Below are 9,884 nucleotides of genomic sequence, written 5' to 3' on the forward strand. Positions count from 1 at the left end.
GACAATCATTTCTTTAAAAAGAACAGCTGAAGGTGTTCAAAGTAAAATACATTAATTTAATCACTTCCTATCTATTGCAGTTATACACTTTTATATCATTTTATCCACACTACAAAAATGTAAGACATATTACCATTGTGTAATAGCTAAGCAGATTAAGAAGCAATTTATCAGAACTCACCATAATAAAGGTCAACATTCTTGCTTTATTTAAGATAAAAATGGCTTCCCGCTCAGAGGAGACTTCATAAAGTGGCAAAGCTTAGCTTAGTAAAAACATACATAGTTCACAGTGAATTGTATTAAACATTAAAAATACTCAAAAATTACTCAAACATTTTCAGTTTCTCCTGAATGTTTTCCCCCAGAAGAATTACAAAAATAACCTGTTGAATATGAAACAGCAATAATATAAAAATGTGACTATTTGGAGAAATGGGCTCATAGCAGTCTTGCCTCTTCAAAGTTAATAGGCTTGGATCATATAAGACTTAAATGCTATTCATCTTACAAGAGGCACAGAACAAGCAAACATACAATGTTACCTGAAGCAGCAGGTCCTAAATACAAATTGACAGAAATACAATTGCAACTATTAAAATATCTTAATTACAACAGTTGTCTGTAAAATTAATTCAAGAAAGATAGTTGCATAGTTGATAGTGAATTGTAGTAAATATTAAAAATACTCAAAAATTTCTCAAACATTTTCAGCTTCTCCTGAACGTTTTTCTTCACTCTCTGAGCATTTAGCTATTCCTAAACCTTGTTTAAAGAATTATACACCAAGAAGAGTCATCTCTTCTTGGCCTCTTATCGTGAGTTGGCTTCATCCTTGGTTGCACTTCATGGTAGCTTTGCATTTGGAAGTGAATCTCACTGCGAGTTGGCTTCATTTGTTGGAGAAACTCTACTCTCTCCAAACTCTTGATTATCTTGAGGAGGCCCTGGCTGACTCGATAGGTGTGTCTGCAACTGAAACCTGTCTGATCTGTGTGTTCACACAGAAAAGCAAACTTTAGTTAATAATGTGAATTTACTGTCTACATTCACTATGTTCATAAATTCTGAAATCAATTCTGTGAAGGACACTGGGAAATGTACCACAGTCTCCGGTAGCTTGTGTGTAGACTAATTGCAGTAGATCTCCCGAGTTTTCCACTTGCTCTCTCAAGACTGAGTGTGAGGAATATACTACACTTACTTTAATTTGATAAGGGAGGTGGGATTCCTTAGGCAGTACTGGGAGAGTGAAATTAAAAAGCAGCATTTGTGCAGAATGAATAGATGAAACTTTTTACATTCACAGGCTCTCACGTATATTTACAGCATTTAGCAAATGCTCTTAAGTGGGGTAAGTGCCAAAAGTGGTTTAATTCCCTCTCTCTCTTTAGGCTCTGTCAAGTGCGTTAACTGGACGAGAAAAATATGACAGCCCGTGTGAGCAGCAAACGTCATTTTAAAAACATCTGGAAAGAAAGAGTTCTTCCTTTCTATCTATCTATTTTTTGTGAATTTCAGGAGTAGTCTTCTGCCCTTCGCGGGAATCATGTTGACTTTGTAGCTCCTGAAGGTTTTTCTTTCTTGATAGTATCAGGTGGAGGAGTTTAGAGCTTTATGAATTGGGAGCTAATCTTTTTAAAATATATTTTTTTATATATTAAAATATACTTGAAATATTGTGTAGTTTAAAGAGAAAAAAATGCTTAAAATAATTAGGCATTTTCCATAAAGGAAATGGTTGAATTTGTGTAGCAGAAAGGTTCAATTCATTATGTTTAGCAGAAATAGAAATCTACAAAGATACTAGTTGTGTCATATGCCACATGTCCAAAATGTGGTAAAAAAATAATTTTAAAAATAAACAAAAATGTAAAAAATGGTCATGGATTGATAAACAAAACAAAATTCTGAAAGTGTTTCCAGCGGTAAGATAGTTAGATGCAAAAAATAAGATGGGAAGAATTAATAGTGTCTTGAGACACTGCTGCTGACTGGTAAAAGCTGTTTTCTGTTGTTTAATATTCTGCTGTGGAGCAGATAAAGACCAGATTTCCCATACAGAACTGCTAAACAGCATAAGGTGCTCCAAAACACCACACTTAAAAGATGTGAGAAAGACATCATCTTATCACTGAGATTGAGTGGGGTTCTGTGCTCTGTTGAAGCAGACATTCCCGGAGAGCACGTAAAAGCCAGGACACACCAACTTATTTGTTTTCTATATGTTGGTGGGCTGGGTTTATAGCACTGATCAACAGGGCCTTGCAGTCCAATTTCCTGCCTTATTTCACCTAGGCAAGGAAGTCAGGAAGACAGAGAAAACTGAGTAGATCTAAAATAGCTACAGTGTTTCAATATTTTTTTAAAACCAGACTCTGATAACCATTGTCTTAAAACAACTAGCCCCAAAACCTACCCACAAATGACCTAAAACAGGGCTTTAAAAAAAGACAGATGAAAATGCCAAGCACAGAGGACAGTGAAGTAAGGCCAATTTTTTTTTCCAATCCAATTTTATTTTGACATCCTGCAGCATTACTACACTCAGCCTGTTCTGTGACACAAAGACCATGAGAGAGACCAAAAAAGAAAGAAAACAGAACCAAAAACTAAAATTTGGGTAGATCTCTTAAAACTGCAAGAAAACATTAGGAGTAAGATAATGAAATAAGAAACCAATATTGCAATGAATGAGTTATACAAAAATCCATTAGTATGTATCCATATTTAGAAGCAAATAATTGTTTTATTTTTAGATGGGGAATGAAAATATTTCAACTAACCAAATGAGTGCAGAAAATGTACTGATGGCTTCCCCTTAAACAACATGAGTAAATCAAAAATATGACTATCACACTCTCTCTCAAAATTCATCAGAAGTAACATGGTTTTTATCACTGCAAGTGCTTAGTTTCCTCCAGAATGATAACTGTTATTAATATGACTATTACTTATTTGATATATACACAAATATTTGCAGTGTTTTGCATTTTGTGTGTGTTGCTTTATTACGCTTGATCCCCCCCCCCCCCCCATAAGTACACTTGAAAATAAAATGTGACTTTTCTTCCCCTCTTTTGAGAGGATACACAATAAAAGCCTCAAATGTCACCCATCAACACATACACACATATACACTTGCATACAAATTTGTAATTATTATTTTTTATGTATAGGGGTCCTCTCTTCACCTTGCATGGCCTTATACACGTTTATACTTCTGTCATGTTGGGATTGGAGGGTGCAATGCGAATGCCATCAGGTCAAGCTGGCACTTGTCTGCCAGAAGTGCTGCTCCAGTGTTCTAAAGAAGCGATGGGACTGCAGTACAGTCCGTCTTTGCCGCAAGGGACGTTACAGACAGGCACAATTGTTTTTGGGAACTGTGGATTACACCATTAGTGCAAGTTACAAGTCCTACAGCTCTGGGAAATTAAAGGGTGATATTACTATTCTGAAAGTACATAACTCATGTACCCATTAAAACTCCAAAGAATTCTTCTTATAACATCCTTGTTCCCCCCAGATGTTATCAAATTATTTTCATAAGTCCTTCATAGTCCTTCTGGCTACATTAACATACATTTGTTTTTTTGCTTGTTTTTAATATGCTTTTCCAGGCCACTGTGGACAATAACAGCAGGCCTGGGCCCTACAATTTTGCACTGGCCAAGCCCGAGACCTAGGATTCATGGGGTTGGACTGTCTTGGCCTGATCTGGGACCAGTCTGGACAAGACAGGCAGTCAGTGCATTGGAAAGGAGTCAAAATTGAAAGCAGCGCCATGTTTGTGACTGAAAGAACCACAAGAGACCATTAAGAGAGGGCAGGGCCCAGTTCTGTCAACTTTTTTCACACCCCTGCACAAAAATAACACCACAAGCACATTACATTTATCTCTTTATCACACGCACGCACACATACTAAATCCCTTAATTTTTTTAATCTCCACACGCCAGGGTCCTCTGGGCAAAGTCAGCACCCTGTGGAAGACATACTGGGTGCAAGGCTGAGGTGGAACGGGGTGGGGTTTCATGTAGCGCAGAAGGATGGCAGGTGCGGCACTTGTAACCACACGGGGGGGGGGAGGAGAGCACGAGCGAGAGCGAGAGAGAGACCGAACCATTTCCCTTATGGGACAGAACAGAAAAATCCCACAGAAGAGAAAAGGCTGAGTGAGAAAGGGTTAGGGAATGAAGGTGCTAATAAGGGGAGTGGGGAGGCATGTCCCATATGTGCTTTGGTCTATGATGCCTGGTGCTCGCTGCTGTTTTACCTGCTTACAGAGGGAAGGGGAAACGACAGAGGGCTGGACAGGAACCAAGCTACTGACCACTCCAATGATCAGGAGAGACGTGGATATGGGTGGTATGAGTCATTATTGTCCAGTTTGCCTTGGCAAAGACAACTAAAGGAGGTGGGTGGTGGGGTGCATTTTTTTTTTTTTGTTGTTCTTGTTTTGTTTTTTTTCTGGGAGGGGTGGCATGAGGGTAGTCTACTCCACTGAAGATGCGCACTGATGTTTGGATCAGAAGATGTCCGGGCAGGCGTCCCAGTTGTTTTGCTCCTTGGCCTCCCAATAACCCCCCTTGTAGATGTGCATGGGCTCTCCCATCCCGTGGTCCTCTTGCCGCTCGAACCACAAGGCCTTGTAGTTGTCCTGGGGTATGCCTGTTTGAAAATGTGAGACAAAACAAAACCCATCATATTAAGTTCCATATAAATGAACAAAAAGGATTGGGAATAGTGAAAATGTTCAAATAAATAATTATATGGTTACATGTTATGCATGAGCAGTAACTTTTACCTGGAATTCTGATGAGATACATACATACATACATACACACAGTCAGTTAAGTCTACACAATTACCACCATCCCTCCTACCCCAAAGCAGTTTCAAATCTAAACCAACCAATCTAAAAGCGCAAACACCAAAATCATTATTTCCACATTTTCTAAGCTAGTCAACGGAGCAAAAGTCATGACAGATACTAATCAGGAGCAGGACAAACAAGGAACAGGAAGCAGCAGGGGAGGGATGGGATCAGAGAGGGACAGGGAGCAGCCTGGGGTGATGGTACTTGCTTTTGGCGTGAGCTCCATAGGGACCTTCCATGTCCTCCACTAAAGCAAGAACAATGAGCAGACAATGAGGAGATGGTTGTCCATTTTGAGTGTGCATGCAAGATGAAAACAAAGACTACAATACGCATTATATAGGTTATAATACGCACTATGTATGTCTGCATGAGTGCTTTCTAATACAGGAGCACAACAGTTTAAATGGCATATATAGCTAGCTGGGGTTATAAAAGGTGTACTTGTTTAGCATGTTTCAGACCAAGTTATGTACAAGAAATGAGGGTGTGTGTATTTTGTAGTGTGTGTCCGTGTATACACACACAGGCACGCGCACACACTTCTGTTGCATTTTTGTGAGAACTGGTCCTCAGCATGTAATAATAGTCCATTAAATGAGGACATTTAGGATTGGTTTGCTTGGCTATGCTAACAGCTGGGTCCCTCACTTTTTGAGCATGGATGCTACTTGCTGAAGTAAGATGATGATGGGTGTAAGCCAAGCAGATTTTCCCTTGCAATAAGAGGTCAAACAAGCAAAGGCAGAGACAGAGTGGTCAGAATCGAGAGGAAACGACAGATAGTGGAAGGGGATGAACAACAGAAGCAGTGCTGGAAAGTGGGCATGAGCAGAGGCCAGGGAGAGGTCGCGAGGCCTCAACGGCTCCACCACAGAAGGAAACAAGGGCTACTTCCTTGAGCGCGAGAGGTCAGAAGAGGTCTCAGTGGGAATGACTTGGCAAATGCACACACAAAAGGAGGCATGGAAAATGAGGGGGAAATGGTTGGATGAGGTATACAGAGAGAGCGAGTGCATCAAGAGGGAAAAAAAAAAAAAAAAAGAAAGAATATAAAAAGTTATTGGACCTGCTAAGGGGGCGTGGAGCAACACATGGAAGTGTTCCATGACCACCAGTATGGAGACATAAAAAGTAAGGGGAGGGATATAGTAGGATATGGAGTGAATACAGTTTACCCATGCAATTTATCCATAGATAAATCCAACAATCAAAGCCAATGGCTGGCAGAGGGAAGGTGACAGCATAAAGACAGCAAACATCAATAATGACAAGTGTGAGTAATGTCCTTGATCTTTGTAAGTACTCCATAAATAACCAGCGTAACATTTTGGCCTGATTGGGGGGGTTCTCATCTTGTGGAGCGTGCCTAAAAGACATACGACAGCATACTGCAGGAACAACAGGTAGAGATCAACAAATATGATCAAAAAAGTAAAAAAAAAAAAAAAAAAAAGTTTTAAAAAATTGATTTGAACTAATGAGACCCAGCAGTACTGTGGGCTTCAGAGTACAAGCAGGGGGTCATTTCTCAATGCATGGATGAGAGTTTTGTGTTCAGTGCATGACAGTCACACATGTGGCATGCAGGTGGCTGGCACCGTATCTACTCCACAGGAGGAGAGGCAGGCAGGAATGGGGCAGACGAACAGAGGTGAGGAGGAGCAGAGGGCCAAGAGTGGCACGCACTTCGGAAGTAGTAGTCTCAGCGGAACCAGGGGCGCTGTTCACATCCTTGGCTGAGGAAAAGTGTGGAGACCACATGAGGCCAGAAATGGAGGGGGGGGGAGCATGGAGGGGGTCGAACTGAACAAGAGACTAAGAAAACGTAACAAAAGAACTCTGGACGAGGGGTCCCTGTCCGATACCACTGACACCACCTGAAGAGGTTTGTGTGTTCGCATGTGTTAGGCAGGGAAGGCATAAAAGGGAGAGGGGATGACTGAGGAAAAAGAGTACTTGCTTTTTAGAGGCGAGTCAGTTATGAAGTCCTCAATGACAGCTTGAGAGGAAGACATACAGAAAGGAGAGTGAATGGGAGACACCGAAACGAGGAAAGATGCGACAGGGAAGCTCAGACACACCCACCCATGTATATGTACGCGTCATATACATGTGTATATGTATTTAAAAAAATGTACACACACACACACACACACACAGACAGAAGAGTAGAACCACACAAAGGCCAGGAAATTAAAATAAATAAGCAAATCAACAAAAGACATGCAGATATGGGTTAGGCCTAGTCTGCCCTGCCAATGATAAATCACAATTTTTTAGGCCAGATTTAGGCTTAACCTAGCCATTAAAGCCTAATCTAATCTAAAACTCTATACTCGCACAACAAACACTAAACCCTCTGCGACGTCCACGCATCCATGGGCGACACCACTACCTGCCCCCTTACCGTCCTCAGATGTGGAGGCAAGGCGGGCTGCCTCGCGCTCTCGCTCACGCCTCACGCTCCGCTGCTTCTCCTCCAGTCGCTGCTTCTCAGCATTGGCCTCGTCCCACAGGCCCTGTTCCATGAGCCGTTGGTCAGGCCGTCGGCGGCTGTCCGTGGGCGCCACGCCGTCCTCTGGCTCGTTCAGCGTCAATGCCAGCGACGAGAAGTAGTACATGGTCTCCGCCCCTTCCCTGCAGCGGCCGCACGCAACAACAACCGGGACAAGGGGGAGGGTTATTACTGGCCAAAACTCTGACATCTGATCCAAAGGTGTAGAGCACTTTCTTGAAATGGAAAATAAATGTCTGCGAACTTATTACCATCATATTTTTGTCAGATTATTAGACACTGTAGCACAACGCATCAAAATAACAGTTCCAGATTCACAACAGGAAATGTTGCATTTTGAGAGTCATATACTCCTGTATTAATTAATATAACCTTTTTATCAGATAGGTGTACCATACAGCTGCTTGCTGTAGCTTCCACCTAGAAACAATACAAAATTAAGTATTTTTGCTATATCATACCATCTAGAACCAAAATCAAAACATCTTAGGCTAGGTATTTTCTATATTTTTACTCAGCACTATTAACACAAACTTCAATAAAAGGTCTAGACTAGAATAAACTTTTTTTTTTTTTTTTTTTTTTACTGTTCAACAGTATTTGAACTTTTTGAAGGAAAATAAAAATCAGAAGAGGCCAAATTAATAAAACTTGAGAGCCACACTACACCATGCAAAATGGGCAACACTGTATTTAATTCCTATTCATAAAAAAAAAGAAAAGAAAAGTTACCTTTGTGATAAATAGCGCATCGGTGTCAATTTACCACTGTGCCAAATTCACCAGTGCCCAGGTGAAAGCCAATCAAAAGTCAAAAGGCCACACATATTAAAAGACCCACACAAGGGGCAGAAGACTAATGCCAGCCGTGAGGCCAGAGGTATACTTAACACCGTCAGTTACATACAAATGTTAACATATTTGTAACTTTCACCAAGACAAGAACGTCATGGTTGTGCCAAGCAGATGACTTCAGTATTACTTGTAAATCACAGCAGAGCAGCAAAACTGTATCTCTCCTAAATCTATATTTGTTTATAGTTTCTTCCTCTCCATCACCTAAATCTGCATTTCTTATGGCAAAATTCTGTGACATTCTGAGAGCCTTCTGAATCAAGTCACCTTCATTTTCATGTACTCCTATTATTGCAGTTGCAACGTTTGCCATCATGCTCACTCCAAACAAACCAAAAAGTTGCCTTTAAAAAAAATTGCCAGTTATCTAAATGGATGCATGTGCAGAATTTTGTTGATTTGCATGTGTGAAAAAAACTGTTAGAGAAAATGTTTACTGGGACATTTACTATCGACAGTTTCAGGTGTTTTTGCGGTGTTCTATTATAAATTACTAACATTATGAGCAAATGAGGACAAAATGCAGTAGCACCATGTCATACAAACAGTAAAATACTCAAGCAATCCACATTTATGGCAGAGAAAATGTTACCATGGTGCTATTTGCCACAATAAACATCACAATAAATCCGGCCCAAATAAATCTGCCCCAAATTGTTTTAGATTAAACCATATGGGAACATATTTATATAAACATATGGGGAAAAACACATGATATTGTTAAGAGATGTTTTATCATCATTTCTACAGGACTCAGCTACTGTAAAGCTTATCCCCAGTTGTCTCATCTCCAGTATCTTATCCCAGTTGTCACTGTGGAAAAAGTTTTCATTGTCCCTACACGCGCAGACTACCGTGGTAAGAGAGATACTGAGTCACACCTACAAATAGTAAGTGTGTGAGCGAAGAGGGGGCTCTTACGGCAGTGGATTCTTCCTCCACAGCTCACGGGCTTTGAGAGTCTGGTAGACGGTCTTCTGGCGCCCCTCTGCGCCATCCTCACCCCCACGGCTGCTCTGCATGACACGCGAAAACTCCATCTTCTCGTCCCACGTTCCCGACAGCACATAGTGCGCCTTGCCGTCCTTGTCTGTCACCACACCCGTTACCTGGGGGGGGGGGGGGGGGTTGTGGTGAGGGTTCAGATTGAAGCACAGAGTGAAGGAGAGAGACAACACAGAGAGACAAAAGATAGAAAAGGTACAAAAAGTGATGGTGACAGGCGGGAGAGGAGAGGCAGAGAGAGACAGGAATAGAGAGGCAGAGAGAGACCGGAATAGAGAAAGATGTGTTGCGAGAGGAGCTTCTTTTTGGTTGCTCACCTTTCTAGCCACATCTCTAGAGAAGTAGCTATAGGGAGCAAATTTGAGGTGACAGCGATCACCTGTCCTGTGGTTGATGACATCTATCTCCCCTGACTGAAGAAAAGGATAAAGAATAATTGCCAAACCAGACAGACAGCACAAGGCTTTGGAATATTGCATCACTTACAGAACACTTAACAGCATCATTTTAAAACAACAACAACAACAACAACAACAACAACCTCAGAACAGGCAAAAAGAAAATGTGAATTAGAAATCACTTTTTATAGCCTTTGATTGAGCACTCTTTGGCAGTAATGACTCT

At 41.1% G+C, this 9,884-nt stretch overlaps 1 protein-coding gene across 8 annotated transcripts in view; it reads right to left on the reverse strand.

The window, feature by feature from the left end:
- Positions 1-2,488: 2,488 nt before the first annotated feature.
- Positions 2,489-9,884, reverse strand: part of osbp (oxysterol binding protein) — a 17,630-nt gene continuing 10,234 nt past the window's right edge. For 4 of the 8 annotated variants that reach the window (XM_027020473.3, XM_027020474.3, XM_027020468.3 and 1 more), the window contains exons 13-18: positions 9,578-9,673; positions 9,177-9,364; positions 7,293-7,522; positions 6,846-6,884; positions 5,091-5,129; positions 2,489-4,674 (exon numbers count right to left, since the gene is read on the reverse strand). In XM_027020473.3, the coding sequence (XP_026876274.1) occupies positions 4,532-4,674; positions 5,091-5,129; positions 6,846-6,884; positions 7,293-7,522; positions 9,177-9,364; positions 9,578-9,673 (735 nt within the window). In that variant the 3' untranslated portion in view covers positions 2,489-4,531. The remainder of the gene's footprint in view (positions 4,675-5,090; positions 5,130-6,845; positions 6,885-7,292; positions 7,523-9,176; positions 9,365-9,577; positions 9,674-9,884) is intronic. The other 4 variants (XM_027020475.3, XM_027020472.3, XM_027020470.3 and 1 more) reach the window with 3 other exon arrangements.

The sequence above is a fragment of the Electrophorus electricus genome, chromosome 5 (assembly GCF_041902795.1).
Source record: "Electrophorus electricus isolate QZ-2024a chromosome 5, ASM4190279v1, whole genome shotgun sequence".
NCBI lineage: Eukaryota > Metazoa > Chordata > Actinopteri > Gymnotiformes > Gymnotidae > Electrophorus > Electrophorus electricus.